The 17,988-nt window shown below is 39.6% G+C and overlaps 1 protein-coding gene across 2 annotated transcripts in view; it reads left to right on the plus strand.

Moving 5' to 3' along the window:
• The window catches only part of LAMA1 (laminin subunit alpha 1), a 109,971-nt gene that overhangs the window by 12,137 nt on the left and 79,846 nt on the right, over nucleotides 1-17,988 (plus strand). For both annotated transcript variants that reach the window (XM_075084713.1, XM_075084714.1), the window contains exons 2-3: nucleotides 9,815-9,985; nucleotides 10,331-10,443. In XM_075084713.1, coding sequence (XP_074940814.1) covers nucleotides 9,815-9,985; nucleotides 10,331-10,443 — 284 coding nt within the window. The remainder of the gene's footprint in view (nucleotides 1-9,814; nucleotides 9,986-10,330; nucleotides 10,444-17,988) is intronic.

Consider the following 17,988-nt stretch of genomic DNA (forward strand, 5'->3'; position numbering starts at 1 on the left):
ATTTACAGAATTAAAATAGTTGTAACATTTTGTTTGGTTGTGATACTGAGTCGCAGTCCAGAAGAGTGACTGGGACGCCTAAACCTTGGAAATTCTTCTCAAGCTCAGGTCTATTAGACTCTGCAAGTGATAAATATAAATGTAGAATCAGGAGAGAGCTAATAGATACTTGGGTCATAACTTCTTATTTATTATAATAAATGATTCAGTGTGAAGCCTAAGGCTGCATATTTATGCATGGAAATTTAATTAGGATTAAACTCAGACAGGTTTTTAATCTACAGATAAGACTGTTGCCTCAGGTTGAGAACTGGTGATAGGAAAGAAGTGCAGGGTGAGCCGTTATCTATTGAGGGAGTCATAGTAAAAGGTGCGGGGGGAAAGAAAAGGCTGCTTTAGATCCAACAACAGTAAGAACAAAAATGTTCTGTCTTGTTGATATTGGGACATATTGTAAGTGACAAACGGCTGAGGTCCCTAGTCTGTGACATGACAATCATGCTGCCAGTACTACTGTCATATTGATCTAAGCTAATATTTATCTTAGCCTGTATATAAGCAAAATTTACAAGACACTGAAATATTGAATAGCTGTGGCTTGTATTTACTTCAGGTTTGAGTGAAAATTGTCCCCAAGATAAAGGTGACTTCAGGAAAAAAAGCTAGTGTAATGCTAAAAGAAGGAACAACCCCCAACCAACAAACATGATGTAGACTCCTCAACATGTGGAAAAAGCTCTGGGTGAACAAGAAAGAACTAATTTCATGGTCTGGCAGGTTTGTTGTTCTTTGGCAGCCTGCCCATCTGTCAACTTTTGGCTCTTTCGCTTTGGTGTAAATTTCTAGGCAGATTCTTTAACAGGCCAACACCGTACAAAAAAATCAATACTTGCAAGACATGACTTGAAGGAAGAAATATTGATTATACTTTGAAAGAGAGGACTCGCAAATTACCCATATAAAAATATCCAGTTGTGCTGTCTGATGCTGAAAACTAGTGTGAGAGCTAGTTTGCTTCTTTTCTTTCTATTGCTCCATAGTTTGTTCTGACTGAAAGAAAGCAGCAAGTTACTGCTGATATTGGAAGTATTAGAAATTGCTATGATAAAAACTTTTTTATTCTTTTTTTCTTTATCCCCAAGAACTCGAACTTAATTTCCCTCCCCGCCCCTGATCCCTGAAATTTGTAAAGGACCAAGCCATAATACTAGAAACCACATTCAGGGCTGTAGTATAAGCTATTAAAACCATTGTATTTACCAATGTTTTCTACTCTCTGAAAGCATTCAGCTGAAGGCTGTCAAGGGTGATGTGTACTCCTTTGGGAAACAAGGTGTAGCTCCTTTGTAGGCATCTCTGGATGGGACTGAAAATGAGTTGCTCCAACTCCTTCAGTGTTAAGAATTTGCATGATGACCCATGTCTTTGCATCCGTATCCTCTCAGCTTCCAAGGTGAGGACGTGTGTTGTGACATAGTCTCTGTATGCTCTACGTGTATGTTGCACGCTCCGAGCATGAGAGGGACTCAGGAGGCAGGAGGTTGTAAAGTTTGCGTTAGCTAACTTGTTAACACTTAGCTTCATCTAAAGCATATTGTTTTAGTGTCAGTATTCACTCTAATCTAGTACCTAAGCCGTGTGTGGTGTTAAACATCAATACTTGGTATAAGAAAATGTTAGTTACAGTGTAGCTAATAGGAGTGACAAGCTTCAGGTTTTTGTGCAGAGGGATTGGTATTGCTTGGCTTTCCTTTTATTTCTAAACGTTTAGCCTGGAAGACCGGGTTTTCTTTGTTATAAACAGTTTTCAGTGAGTTTGATAACTCCTGAATTTCACACTCTATCCTTCCAATACTGCATAGTGGGAAATTTAGCATCTTGCAGTTAAGACTTAATTGGGATGTAATGCTTTCCTCCCTTTACCTTAGTTTTCCATTGACTTTTATAGTTGGCATGCTGCTGCTTATACTTCGAAATCTAAAATTTTATTAGGGTTCATATTTTCTGCCACTTTTTTTTTTTTGAAAAAGCTTTTTTTTTTTTTGCCTTGTTCAAATGCTCTGCTACATTCTGGCCATCAACCTGGCTGTTTGCTGTTGTTTGAGAATTTTAAGGTAGACATGCAAGTTATAGCAGACTCTTGCTCTTTAACTTCACAAACTACGTGGAGGAAACTAGTGGGTTGAGTGAGAATAATACAGCTGATGTTCATTCTAGAGTGAGCAAACTTTTGCCCTCTGTGCTCCCAATCTGATTTTGACAGAATACATCTTTATTAATTTGCAGCGTTATACTACTTTCCAATAAATTTCTGAGCACTGAATGCTAATCAGCACATCATCTAGCCCAAGGCAAACCACAGTAGGTTCTTTGCCCACTAGCCTTTTGCCTTTTGGACTCTGAAGGGGCAAGGTTTTGGTCTTCAGCAGCTTGTTTTGTGCTCGAACAGCTTGAAGGGTTCAAGCAGAATGTTTTTGGTCACATTAACTGCTGTAATGGATTTTTTTGTTGTTGTTCTTTCTTCTGGGGCTCCAGTTGGATTGTTTAAGTGTGTTTTGCAAAAGTTTTGCAGAACCAGAGCTGTAAAATAATCAGCAGATTGTTCTGAAATCAAACGTTCATGAGTATTCAGCAAATGGCTGCAAAGTAATCTGTTTTACAGATAACCTGAGCTCATCCCAGGGCCTGATGTGGAGTATACTTCTCTTTCATGACTGACAGGCTGCAGTACAACAGAAAAGGATCTTTTATTTACCTTAGCATGCAATGCAAACAGAGCTGTAGTGCCTTGAAAGGAAAGGAAGACTTACTGTTGGGTGTGTTAACAGAATTGTCAAGAATTTAAGAATTTATTCTACTCCAGTTGGTGCTGATGAGGTCTGAGGAGCCGCACTGTTGAAGAGATACAAACTGCCAAGAATTCAGAAGGATAAGAGGTTTAGAAAATTGACTGGGGAAGGATTGAAAGGGTTGTTTACTTAGTCTGGAAAAGAGAAAAGGGTGTGTGGTAACAGCCTTTCAGGTAATCGAAAGCTGTAATCAAGATCATGATCGATCATGAATGCGGCAAAGAGGACTAAACATTTGTAACTTTTAGAGTGATAAAGCACCGGAGTAGACTTGTCAAGGATGTTGAGGAATAACTCATTGGAAGCTCTTGAGGACAAACTTAGTATGTTCCTGTATTTTAAACTGCTTGAATTAAATAAACTTAATCTTCCCCAGCTAGTATTTGTGATTGACACATTAGTCAGCTTTGCTCTACAGTATGAGAAGAAATAGAAAACAAGTTTTAGGAGAAGATAGTGGTCTGTCATAGTAGTGAGGCTTCATTTTAATCTGAAAGAGTTTAATCTAAACGTTGCAAGTTAAAGTTTGCAGAGGTTCTGCTAATAAAACTGTAGCCCTTAGTTAGCTCCTGCAAAGCTTGTGTTCTGCTAGCAGAAATTCTCAGCTCTGTGGGGTTACAGAAATATCGGGTGATCATTTTTCAAAATGCTTTCTACCTAGTGGCTTGCTAGCTAAGCCTATTGTGTAAGTTGTAGTAAAGCTTTCAGCTTTTCAAATGGGTGGATGCTGCAGCTAATGCATATTTTTTCAGGAACATCTCTACAAAATGGATTTAAGGCGGTGTTACTCACAGATTTCTTGCTGACTCTAAGGGACAGGGAATTAGCACCTTAATTCCTGCAGTTAGAAGTTAGGGATTTCGGCCCATTTATTTTAGGGAAAACAGCTTGGATTTTCCTTGTGATTACAGGATAGGATTCTGATGAAAGTGCATAGAAAAGGTTAAGCTAAGGACATTCACTGTTGAAATAAAATAAGGGTAAATATATTAAGCAGGCAAGGAATCTGAACCCAAGCCTGATATTTTCAGGGCTTTTATTTAGTAAACTCATTTAGTCCAGAACTTGAGTAAGACAGAACAACTAAAACAAATCTGTGCTATTGAAAACAGTCTGAGAATGTTATAAAGAATGTGACCTTAATTTCTGCAGTGTAATACTATTACATGTTTTATACATTCTAATACTCTGTGACATTTCATTACATTTTGTCCTCAGCCCTTTGTGTTGTCCTGAAGTGCATCAGACTACTCTGAACAACTATCACTGTGTCCTCTGTAAATGTTTTCAGTAAATGGAAAATATATTGCTTGTGAGCAAACTGCAACATTGCCTCCTTGTTAGGAACCGCTGATTGCCTTACATTTTTAAAAAAGCTAACTTGCAAATGAGATTAGTCCCTTTCAAGTATTTCTGTGTTCTGAGAAATGACATAATAAAACGCTCACTGTTAACTGCACACATCAGCTCTGTATTTTAAGTCCCATCTACTTTATTCACTTGCGAATTACTGCTTTATTACCCTCAGCACAAAAAAGCCAGAATACTTGGGGAAAAATGAAGCCGTTGCTTTGCTGAATGCCTTAGCGTTGCTCACTGAAGTCTAGTTGGGAGTCTTCATTGTATATACTGATGAGCAATCCAGAAAACATGTCACCTTCTGGACTCAGTTCTTGGCTTGCTTCAGATAATATTTTGTCTTCATTTCCCATCAGTTTTTGTCTTCCAGTTTCTTAAATTTGGGAGGTGATTATTTTTTTCTATTCAGCTTTCTGGGATATCAGACAGATTAGTGAATCTGGATTCAGAGGGAAGCTGTCTTAAATGTGGCCCTCCTGTAAGAAGTTTTGCCATCATCACTGTGTTGACCAGACACAAGAAAGTATTATCATCTTTATTGTGCTTATTGAACATATTTGCTGGCATAGCGAAGCCTATGTGTCATGGTTTTGGCTGGGATAGAGTTAATTTTCTTCACTGTTGCTGATATAGTGCTGTGTTTTGGATTTAGTATGAGAATGATGTTGATAACGCACTGATGTTTCGGTTGTTGCTGGGTAGTGCTTGTACTAGTCAAGGACTTTTCCAGCCTCCCACGCTCTGCCAGGTGCACCAGAAGCCGGGAGGGTAGGGGCACAGCCAAGAGAGTTGATCCAAACTGACCAAAGGGATATTCCATACCATATGATGTCATGCTCAGAATATTAACTGGGGGGAGTTGGCCAGGGCGACAGTGATCATGGCTCGGGGACTGGTGACATCGGTTGGTGGGTGGTGAGCAGTTGCATAGGTTGCTGGGTTTCCCCACCCCACCCTTGGGTTTCACCTCTCTATTGTTTTTTCTTTAAGTTATTATTATTAATCATTATTTATTCATAAACTTTTCTTAACCCATGTGTTTTCTTTCTTTTGCTCTTCCGATTCTCTCCCCTATCCCACGGGGGTGGGGGGAGTGAGTGAGCGGCTGCATGGTGTTTAATTGCTGACTGGGGCTAAACCGTGACACTATTTAGAGCAGAACTCTTATATGCATCCTTCTGTTTGTACACCTGTGTTTGTAAAAAAATAATTAATTTAATCATCTATACTTGTGCTAGGAAGATTGTTATTCTGAGGATTGTCTCCCTTTCTCCACGTGCCATCTGTAAAAAAAGTGAAGTAGTACAGTTTCACCCTGTCTTTCAGTCACAATGTGAGTACCGATACAGTCAAACACGGTCAGAAACACAGGCAATGTGTGGATTTCACAGCAATGAACAGCAATGAAATACTATTAATTTTTATGAGTGAAAAAATTATTTATTGGGAATGGAATTGGGGTTTTATTCAGATCTAGTTATACAGAATGCAGCCAAGGGTCTTAAACTGAGAATACTTTTTAAAGATAAGGAAGGGAGCAAATATGTCTAAAAAAGCCATTGATAAATGGCACACAAGTGCATGTGGTTTCTGTATTTCCAGTAGTGATGTGTCTGTGCTGTGGTCTGAGCACAGAGGGTAAGTCTAATGTCTTTGGAATGCACTGATGCTTCTGCACACGGTGGGGCTATCTGAGCTAGGCAAAATGTTCAACAAGTCCAGGATGTGTGAGATCCACTGTGCAAATACTATGGAACTGATCTGCTCATGTGCAGTAAATCAGGTGTATCCAGAATGTATCAACAGATGTGCAGGTGTCACAGCTGGGAGTCGCCGGAAGCCTGGAAATGTCCTAGATCCTTGAAATTCTTCTTGGTGAAAACTTCAGGGGTGCTTGGTAGTGTATACTATAACAAAGTCAATTAGATGGAAAAAAAACCTTACAAAACCACAAAGAATTAAATTGAGTCTCCGGAAAAGATGGTGGTACTTATCTCTCTAACAAGGAGCTTGTGAGGACTTCTGTAGACCCTGGCTTCAGGTAGAACAGTTCCCCGAGAAGTGTAGGCCATAGGATCAACCATAAACTTTACAATAGTGGGATATTTCTGGTTGCAGACATTTTTTACTTATGCAATGGTGTATCTCAGTTCATGATGACTTTGTGTGAATTGTCAGCACTTTGAAATTGCTCAATAAGCTGCATGTTTTAAGTATCCCCATTCATTCTGAAGGGTTAGAGTTGACAGGCATATTGAAGCACATAAAATAAAAGCTGACTCCGTCATCTACCTAAGAGCTCTTTGCCTGTCCTCTTTTCCCTGGCATACTGCATGCTGACCGCTGTTCATCATTCAGATACATTACAGCTGGCTTCATTATGAACAAGGCTTTTCCCTGACTTTTGGTGAAACATTAATGCTATGTCCTTCACCGCAAGGTCTGCCTGCTTAGCTATACATACAAAAAATCCATCTAACCTTTGAGTTCTCCCTTCTTGTAATTTCTTTAAGATCTGAACGCTGTAGAGTGTGAATGTGACAAATTCTGCCATATCCACATTGCAGACCACCTTATTAGGCATTTGATTCCCTCTGCTTTCTCTGAGTTTGGGGTTTTTTGCCCCTGTGGGAAAGCTCTGAATGACATAATTCTGACAGTACCCACGCAGGTTTTCAGTTTTCCTGCAGTGAGTTTTAGTCATGCATCTGGCTAAAACCAAGCCCTTACAAACAAGAGCAACTTGCTTGAACATCTGATGAAAACATGGTGTTCCACTTTTGTGCTGAGCTATCTTGAACCAGTCGTAATTCTTTAAGGGCACTATTCATTTTCTGATATTGGGCGGTGTGTGAATCTACTCATTAAATTTGCCTCTTCCATTTTGCTTGTCACAGATACTTATTATTTTGTGATAAATCAGCTCTTACACTAATCAGTCTCCACTGAAATCAGTGGCCACACCTCTGCAGATTGCCTTAACATTTGGTTGCATTAAAGAGAATCAGAGGTGAACATAATCAGCTAGGATTTGAAGAGATGCAATACCTTGCAGGATGAAGCTAACAACCTCTTGCTTTTTATTTGGATCCTGGGGCAAAATCTCCAGTGCAGCTCAGTTGGGTTGAAATGCTTTTTCTTATCTCTGTGGGACCCAGAAAACTCATCATGAGACCTTAATGTTACCATACCATTTCATTATCAATCAGTGAATTTATTCGAAGTCAGTGAGATGTATGACGACGAGCCATCAAAAGGGCTGAGTCCAGGGTGAATGCTACGGGGACTTGAGCTCGGGATTTTGGAATGAAGCTTGGCCAGTGCAGCACTCACCTTCAGCACTTATTCTTCAGAGCTTCACTATTCCTTAGGGACAAGTCCTTTGACTGAAGGTTATTGTGGGCAAATGATGTCACTGGAACAAATGGCCCTGGAAAGAGATGGCAGGGTTACTGTGTAATGTGAGTGAAGGCAGTGAATGACCTGGGAAGTAATGGATAGCTCTGGAAGACTGGATAATAGACGCCTATGTGAACAGTAATGGATACTGAATTCAGAAGATTTTATGTTGGAGAGTAGTATAAAAGAGGGTACCTTCTTCGACCACTGTGCTTTCTTGTCCAGTAGTAAAATGGAATGCAGCATTTCTGCTTTGCCTTCAACTGGAGCAATACTGCGCCCATACTGCATGAGGTGAGAGAATGCTGCAGAAAGCACGTTACTGGCAGAAGAACCTCACCAAAGTGGTCAACAGAATGGCTTCACATCAGATTTAGTTATAATGAGAACAAGGCATCTGACCTAGTCTGGATTTAACTTAAATAAAGTCAGGATTCAAAAAAAAAAAAGCTCCATCTCCCTCCTATGAGTACAGCACAATTGAAAACACACTGTTATTCATATAGTGGTGCAGAGGGTTAGGAGTTAGCCACATTTTCAATAGCTGAAATGTGAAGGTTTAAATAGCACTAAAACTTTTCTTGAGGCTTTCCAGGGTAATGCAGTTACTGGGCAGACAAAGACACTTTAAAGGAATATTGAGTTTTGCCTGCTTGAAATAGACAGCTAAGAAAAACAAAATATTAACATTAAATCTCTTATGATTTATGTGGTAGATTAATGAAGAGAATCCATATAGTTTTACTAATGAAAAAGGCATGTTTTCACAGATAGGACTGGAATTTTTTGTGTCTTCAAAATTCCTTGTAACAGAATAAAAATATTAAAAACCCTTTCAGAGATGTGATTTTAATACCTCACTGTTGCAACAGTACCAATTCTTGTGGCACTGTTAATACACCTTACCAAGACTCTAGCTTTGTTTTCAGCTCATTGTGTTTAATTTCTAAAGACAGGGCTCTTCTTTCCAAAATTGTTTCTCTTTTTCAGAGTTGCTTCTGAGTGGAAATGGAATGAATATCTCTGTTATACCATAACCATGGTAATACCATAACCGTGGAAATAAAAGCTTTTTAGCTCAGGAGGGAAGGCTGGAAACTGATAACAACATTGCTGAGAAGTTGTGCTTAACTTTTCTGTCGCGTGCAGTATTCTTTAAGTTTTATCAGTAGCCTTCAAGCCAAAGTAAAACTTTACTCCTTTTAGAAAATACTAAGGATTCCTGGTCTAGTGTCAGTTGTCTTGAAATGCTTTGTCTGTTCTAATATTCCAGCGCACAAGAACAATGCCATTTGAAAGTTCAGTAAAGCGTTTATGTGAAGATTAAGTGGGAAGCAAAACACCCATAGACTTTACACAGGCTGTAGAAAAGACCAGAGCAAAGGTCTAAATCACAGTCCTTAAAACGTGTGAGTGTGGATCATGTCGTTCGGGGTGGTGGCATTGCTGCCTTGGAGAGCTCTGGTTAAACACCGTTTTCCACACCAGCTGAGCACGTGCATTGTATAGTTCCTCCTTGCTTCTGGCAACAGGCCACTTGTCCTCCTGGTTTTGATCAATTCACAATGTGAAGAGAAGGATTAGTAACTGGAAGAGTTTACTAACTCTTGTGTTCCTCAGCAATAAAGCATCCAAAGGTGGAGAGAAATAACATGGTTACTGCTGTCAGGGTGCTGTGAGGGGCGGGGGTACCTTGAGGGCCATAAGGGCTTCCTGCAGGGTCCATCATGGCAGGGCCTGGCAGCCAGGGCCCGTCCCACTGCCCCAGCCACAAGCAGGGCAGCTGGGGGGCACCGGGGCAGCCCCAGCCTGGGCATTGGGCACCTCCCTGAGGACAAGCCATGGTCAGGTGTAGGGGGAGCTCTGTGGGGAGCTGGAGACCATCCCTGCTGTGGCATCTCTGAGGCAGGGGTTGATGGCCCTGGGGGGCTGACATGGGGTCCTGGGCTGTGGTGGGAGGAGCCCTGGGTAGTGGGCAGGGACAGACAGGGCTGCAGTGCCTCAGGGACATGATGATTGATGTGCTGGTGTCAGTGTGGTATGATAATCTTTTCACAAAATAAATTGTGTTCATTGTATTTTTCTGTACCTCTGACTCTAGGCTAGAAGCTTGGCATGAAACCCTGTATATTCAGAGACCTGTCTCATACCCATGTCTGTATTTTCCTTGCCTTATGGTATGGCTGATAATTGTTATTTCTTTCAAGGCCTGTTCCCTGCCATTTTGAACCTGGCCAGCAACGCTCACATCTCCACCAATGCCACCTGTGGGGAGAAGGGACCAGAGATGTTCTGCAAACTGGTGGAGCACGTCCCGGGACGGCCCCTGCGCAACGCGCAGTGCCGCGTTTGTGACCACCACAGTGCCAATCCCAAAGGCAAGTTTCATGTGGTTTTGTTTCGGTTTCGTTGATCCATGTCATTCTTTTTGACCCTTCCCCATTAATATAGGGTGCCTTGGGGTAAAACATTTTATACTGTTAGTCTCTCTACTACATGAGTGAAAGTACCTTTGAGCAAAGGGCTGACAGAAAGCGTGAGCACCTTAAATTACTGTTGAGCACCAAAAGTCCAATGGCAGCCTTTTTGTCTGGGGGCGGGTTTCAGCTTTTACTTCTTTATGACAGGAAGAAATTGTGCTCAATGTGAATAAATGTGCTGGGTCAGAGAAAATGTGGTGAGATATATTTTCAAGAGATGTTTAATTTTTTGATTTAAAACAGAACAGCACCCAATTTCCAGTGCAATCGATGGTACCAATAACTGGTGGCAAAGTCCCAGCATTCAGAATGGGAGGCAATACCACTGGGTCACCATCACCTTGGATTTAAGGCAGGTGAGTAACATTTAGGTCAGTGTCATTTATTGTATGTAGGATATAAACCAATGCAATTGATTGCAGTTCTTCTGTGTTTAGATGGTAGAATATTTAGCAGTTAGCCATTTAGTAGTGCATAGTTAAACATTGAAAGTTTAAGCTAATATGAACTGATTTCTAACAGATGTGTTTTTCAGTTGTTTTAGAACATCTTGGAGATTTCATTCCTATCAGACTGGAGTGGAAGTGGCTATGTTTGTGACCATATAGGTCACAGGTTGTTTTAATTCATGGCACAGTAACAATCATATATGTGTGGATGAGTGTTTACATAGGCATTCTCTGTCTTGGTAACATTATTTTGGCTGACCCTGCTGTCTTGTCCCCAGCAGTCCTCTGATATTGTTTTCCTCCACCTTTGATTTCATGCAGGTTACTTGTAGTCTGAGCTGTCAAAGGCTTATTTTCAAGCAGCAAATAAGGTTTTCAGGATATTCTTATGGGTGCAGATTTTATATGTGAGGATGCATCTGTTTCTCTTTATTAACTCTATCAGCCTGTCACCTGATCATTGTACAGTTTCTTAGTAAAAATAAGTTATTTAGAGTGGAACGTGGCAGAAACGTTTGACATTTACTGTAAGAAAACAGAGAACAATATACTTCCAAATATGAATGCTCTTGATCCATAGGTATTGTAACTCAGATACTGAGTTTCAGAGGAGGAGAGAAAGGTAAGTGACTGGAGGATTATTGTATTCACATCAATTTTCTCACAGTAGATCTCAAGTTAAACTCTTCTGTTTAAATTTCTTGGTATTTCTGCGTATTTTCATTAAATATGTAAACCTGTTAGTGCCACGTAATTGTCAGATTAAAGTGTAAAATGTCAGAAAGTTTAATTGTAGGATCTCTAGAACCCTGGAAACACAGCCTTTCCTCAGCTGAGCTATATCTTCAGGACTAGAAAGTAAACCACACGTGAAATGGGGCAAAGTTAGAGTTCCTGAAAGAAAAATTGATTTGCCACTTTCTGTGCTTCTCTTCTGACTGATTCTGACCGCCATATTGTTGGAAGGAGCACTGGGAAGAAATGTTCTATAATATATCTTCTATGAACTTCTTCTGTCAGTTGTTCTGAAGAGTTAGGGATTATATCTCTAAAACAGTAATTTCTCACCCTGAGGAGGCTGGAACTGTCTAGTGCAGAAGTTCGTTCCTCTGTTTTGACATTTTACAGCAAAGTTTGGAGGGATTAATCATTCTTAGGCAGAAAGCTGGTAAACTGTACAGATCGTTTGCAAATTGTGCTGCTTTTGGCTGGGATAGAGTTAATTTACTTCATAATAGCTAGCATGGGGCTATGTTTTAGATTTGTGCTGGAAACAGTGTTGATAATACAGGGATGTTTTCATTACTGCTGAACAGTGCTTACACAGAGTCAAGGCCTTCTCTGCTTCTCAGACTACCCTGCCAGCGAGTGAGCTGGGGGTGCACAAGAAGCTGGGACACAGCTGGGACAGCTGACCCCAACTGACCAAAGAGATCTTGCATACCACATGACATCATGCTCAGCAATAAAACTAGGGGGGAAGTTGGTTGGGGGGCCACCGTGTGGGGGCTGGGTGGTCATCAGGCTGTTGGTGGTGAGCAATTGTTTTCATTTGCCTCTCTCGTCTTTCTTGGGTTTTATTTGTCTCTTTGTTATTTTCCTTTTCATAACAATTTAAAAAAAATTATTTCAATTATTAAACTGTTCTTATCTCAACCCACAAGTTTTCTCACTTTTACCCTTCCAATTCTCTTCCGCCCATCCTGCTGGGGGTGGAGAGTGGGTGAGCAGCTGTGTGGTGCTTAGTCGCCAGCTGGAGTTAAACCATGACACTAATTTGTTAATTTAATTTGTCTGTTAGGCGTGGAAGAATCAGAAGTTTCCTACCCTGCTCCAAGAAAAGACAAAATAATTTCTGAAAAAAATGTGTTTTTCTTGGCTTTTTTTTTTTGTTATTTTGCTTTGAACAGATCTGTGCGTTGGCCTATCTAAGCTGTTTGAAAGTCATCGCTTAACAATCCATTATTAATATGGGGATGCTTCCAAACTCTGGAATAAGCTTTGTTACTAAGAAATGCATACTTGAGGGTGTGCAGTTGGTAACAAGCTTTTGCAAAATCTCTACACCCTGCTTGAAAGTTATTTGAAAGGTTAAAACAGAAGGTTTAACTTTGATGTTTTAAAATGAAGCGTAGGTTAAACAAATGCCTAGTTTGCTCTTTAATTAGAAAGCCGAACTGTTAGGAAAATAATCACAGGGTATCTTTTGTCAGTGACAGAAGGTTTGGGTAGGACTTTCTCATTTGAAGAGTTGGCTTTGTGTTTGGTTTGTAAATGGACAAACAGGAAGGAAAAATGGAAGAGGGAATGCCTTAGTTTTTATTCTCCTAGCACATTTTCACTTTGGAAACAGACCAGCTGAGCTGCCCTCTAAATCTTTTATTCTCCAGCCTTAGTTCTGTTGATGTTTCACCAAATACATATCTTTCCTCTCCTGACCCATGCTCAGTTTCACTAATTCGATTTGAAAAGTTTCCCCCAAGGGGCCTTTCTTCTGTGTTTTCCTTAGAGAGTTTGAGAGAAGGCATCTAGGGCTATGCAAACTGAATGTAAATTACTGCTCTGTGAGAAAGGATTTGGTTAATAGACATCGCTTGAAGTCAATGAGTTATTAGAGTTGACTTGGTGTGCTTACTTTAAGCGAGTCAGCATGAGTAAAGAGTAACAAAAGAAAAGCAAATGAAGGACCTTAGTGATTTAAGTAACTGTTTACTTCATAAATTTGCTTGAGAATTAGATAAAATACTCTTCTAGGACCTTTAAAAGTATTCCTGAAAGTCAGTACATGCAACTATATGTGTTGCAGTATACCTTTAGCATTGGTACTTTTTATTACATTTCAAGCTTTGTGTGTTAAATCTGTCAAGTAGCATATTAAAGTAAATATGTCCTTTAACTTTCCTTGCCAGAATACAGAATATATTCACACCCTTTTGTGATGTGAAGAATGAGGATCTGGTCATTATATATGCTTTTTGGGTAATTAACAGAAGTTCTAGCAGTAAGAGAAATGAACTGATTCTTGGGATCGTTACCAATGCACAGTTTAGAGAGCAGTTGGGTTGGTGAGTGCTGGAACATAGCCTTGGCTGGCAAATATGGGGAAGATTCCCCTAGCTGATGAAAACTGGCTCCACGCCAATTTACCCTAGGTGAATTTCTGGCCACAGTTAGTGTCCTGTATTTGGCTGTATTAATCTCTTGCCTCAAAGTTGAAGGGAGCGGAGGGTATTCTTTCAGATAATATTCTACCTTGTACTTTATTCAGTCTAAAAACAGCTGAACTGAAGAGCAGTTTGGTGGAATCTTGTTAAGAAAAGAGGGCTGGCTAATAGCATCAGTATCGAAACTGCTGTTTTGGTCTCTTTCATTTGCAGTCTCTGTGCTATTAATTACTAATGCTAAGCATTTTGTAAGGGTAGTCAGTGGGTACGTCATGATTTTTTAGCTCATGTGGATCATAAGAACTAGATACATGTGTCCTGGTGTGCCTTTCAGTCTTTCCAGGACCTAGATGCATGATAGTCTTTCCTTTTTAACTTTTTTCCCCCTGTTCCATTACATGTATGGCAATGATCCAGAGCTGGTGAAAGAGTAGTTTAGCAATGAAGTATAGTATTGATGTACAGGTTACCAAGATTTGATTCTATGAGAGAGGAACATCCTTGTGACATCATAATGCATTAAAATAAATGCTGCCTATTCCTAAATGTCAGCAGTGTGCTTGGGCCACTGTAAAATATTTCTCTGTCACACCATTAAATGAAAGATATTTTCCTTAGTTTTATTATCATGCTTCAGACTTTTAAAGGTGTTTAAGGGTACTTTGTACTAGGCGTGGCAGAAAGGCACAAGTTTGTATATCACAAAGTTCTTGAGTTGTAAAGCAAGCCCAGTTGTTCTTGGAAGGCCCAAAGTATCGAGTTGAGAAAACATCTCCACTTCTGATTAAATCATAGCTCATGAATATTTCATGAGCACTGGATTACCACTCAGAGGCTGATGTAAGAGTAATCTGTAGTTTTATAAGAAAGTAAAAAATAATAAATTTTATAATACGATTTGTTCAGAGCTTTTATCTTGAAATCAGCTGGCAAGACAAGATTTCTGTAAGGTCAAATCCTTTGCTGATGTAAAAAGATAGTATTCTGTTGAATTCACTGGACCAACGCTGACTTATTGTACGTGGAAAGCTTCAGTAAAAGGCTTTTGTGGCTTTGTAAAACTGATGATGCAATATTCAGGGTGCTCATTTGTACATTCTTGCAATAAAATTCTTGAGTGAAATGAATTTTTCTTCTATTCCAAAACAATGGTTGCACATAATGAATAAAAATCTTAAAAAATAAATAATTCAGGAGACTAGGAATTCTACTGCATCTAGTTTATTTTTCACTTTTAACATCATAGACATTTCAGAGTAAAATGTTGCAAGCAATTGCTAGACCTCACAGTCCCTAGTAAGAGCCTGAAGCCATCTTTATCCCTTAAAAAGACATTTCTGCGAACAATATAGGATGATACTCAAAATTTCCTTTCATTTAGTCTTCTATTATTTGAGAAGTTATACGGATCAATTTTAGACTTTTTTTGACAGTAAAAAAAAATCTGAGAAAAAGAGGCTTTTCTGGTAACAAGGTCTATATGTGTTGACAGCACTGAACAGAATGGATTTTGCAGTTCCACTTAAAATGCAGAGTAATGTTAGTTGTAATAAACATTTTCACCACAGGACTTGTCATGCTATTTTGAAAAACATACTTAGTTGTTTTTTAGATTCCCTTTCTGCAATTATCCTGAAGGAAAGATTTAGCTGAATTTATAAAACTAGGAGGAACCAGCCTGCCAAGAGCCTTGCATTCCTCTAGGCTTGTTCATTTTGCGGTCTTCCGCGTTTTAGGGTTTACGTTATGCCAGTGTGATTTCAGTAATTTCAGTGTAGGGTTGAAGTAGCAGTTGGCACCTGCATTCTTAATAGATTAGATATTCTGAATTTCAGAAAAATAATGTGCTGGGACTCATCTTTCCCTTTAACTTTTCACTTTTGGAGCCTGGGGCTCAAATACTCATAGATACGAAAAGACAGATTCTTCCCTTATCGTTGTCTTCATTTATGTAAACTGAAAAGTGTAACTGGGAGTCTTTATCCAAAAAGACTACCAGGAAAACTGTGCTTGCCAGGGCATATATCTGTGTGCAGTAGAGCACTGACCATGCCCTTGGAAATGAGGACTTTTGGCTAGGATCTGCTGCGTGGCCACTGCTGCCTGAATGTACAGTCTTGAGCAAAAAAACATGCAAAATTTCCTGATGAATGGGGAGAAGGGTTAACTTATAAATCTGTTTCAGGAATAATGCACTTGGTGTTGCTGGATCTGCATTCAGGGAAACAAGGTCATTAGAAAGGCTGAATAAAGCAGAGGGTACTTGTTATGTTGGCATCGCTGCTGTGGAGAAGAGGTTCTTCAGTACAAGTTTATTTTGCTGGTCATTACAGTCGGGATTGAAATGCCCGTAAAATGCCACTTTTAATCTATGGCTGCTTGGGAACTGCTAACTTGCTTTGGCTTGCCCTTTTTAGCCTTGCAGCTTAATAAGGAAATGAGTTCTGGGAAAGCTATACAGACAAATTGAAGTGTTCAAATCATTAGCCCTTGCCACGTGGCTCAAGTTTATCACACGGCTGGTTGGTGGACACTGAATGGATGTAGAAAGTGGTAAGAAACTGCCTTTGGTGATGTTCAAACCTGAAGAACTTCTAAAAGTAAAAATCTGTGTAGAAGTGCTCTGAGGATACTGGAAAATCAGCTTGCGTTACATGGCAGTCCTGGTTCAGACCCATTTTGGGTTGCCGAGGCTGTGGGATACGAGGTCTGCAAAACCCCTACCTGCTGACATTCCTTGAAACATCTTTATCTGCAAACACTGGGAACACCTTAATCCCTTCCTCCAGCTTCATTCACTTGCTTGGGAACGTAATCCCTGAGAATATAACTCCTACTCATCAGTTGTCTTATGACTTCTTGACTACAGGAGCATTTATACAAAATCCTTTCATTTCTATACTTGGCCTATTTTTTTCAGGGGCTAACAAAATTTCCTGGTGTTGCTGATATTCATTATCCCATGAATTTAACTATGAAGTATTTTTTGGTACCTATGGGCTATGTGTGTAAATGGAAGAGTTGAGAGGATCCAGGGGAAATGGCTGCAATGGTTTTCTACACTGTGTGTACTTAAATGTTTATAGAATCATTCACTGATTTTTTAATGCCTCTTTTGGGTTCATAGTATCAGATATCTTCATTTCAGCTGTTGGTGGACTGTAGGCATGCAGGAAAATCAGTCCCTAGATGTCCTGAGTACAAAACATGACTGTTGTTTTTCTGGGAAAATTTTGACTCTGAAAGGTTTAATTTGTTGAATTGTGCATTGAATATGTGCACAGTTGCTGTGAAAATTTTTATCTTTAACGGGCTTTTCTCTTCCCTCCCTCCTCACCAAGAAACTTGATATTTAAAATAAATTTAACCTGCTACTCTTAGGAATATCTTATTTCTGCAGCAGTGGTTGCAGTTAGTTTGTGATGAAGGATAGCTCATTGTTACTGGTTGGAACTGGATTTAAAACTAGCTACATCAGCTGCAGACTATAATGGGTCTTGAAAAATCTCAGTGTAATCAAAAGTAGATCATTTGTTGTTCAGCTGACTGTAATAAGTAGGGAAGTAGTTCAGTTGATGACAGCAAGCAGAGAGGCAAAATAAATAAATATAAGAGTTTTTGAGGAAAATTTTTTACCATGGGATTGGAAAAAAAATTGGGGTTCTAGTCTTGCATCTTTTATGCATTTGAGAGAGATGATTGACTTCAAAAGAACTTGGAGGTGCATAGCAATTCCTAAGCTCAGCCAATAAAACTTCCTGAGTTTTAATAGTTTTCTGCAGTTCTCTTCTGTGATGGAGAAAATACCCATACAAGGACTCTTGTCACATACAAATGTCTTCAGATTAGGGCTACTGAAATGATGATACCCCAGATTCTACATGTGCATAATCCAGTGCAAAACAGGTATATAACTCAACTACCACTAACTGAATCAATGTATTTAGGGGATACAGTTGATTGACCTGGAGTCTGCCGGAATTCTGTTCTTTTCCTTTTAAAAGCATGTATTTTAGCATTTTTTTCAGTTGGAGCTTGTTGGCATGATGTCGGGGTTTTTTTGAAGGGGGCTCTTCTCTTCATGGATGCTGGATTATAACTCTTGGTATTCACTTAACTTTGATCAAATTTTAAGATTGTGCTGAACAACAGAGGATTCACAGATTCCAGAGAAATTTTATTTCTAAGGCTGTAAGTCTGTGACTAAACAGTAAGCGGGCTTCTCTTTTTGTTAACTTCTGCTTGCATTGCTGAAATGTCATATAAATCGGTAGACAAAATCCTCAGT

The sequence above is a fragment of the Phalacrocorax aristotelis genome, chromosome 2 (assembly GCF_949628215.1).
Source record: "Phalacrocorax aristotelis chromosome 2, bGulAri2.1, whole genome shotgun sequence".
Lineage (NCBI taxonomy): Eukaryota > Metazoa > Chordata > Aves > Suliformes > Phalacrocoracidae > Phalacrocorax > Phalacrocorax aristotelis.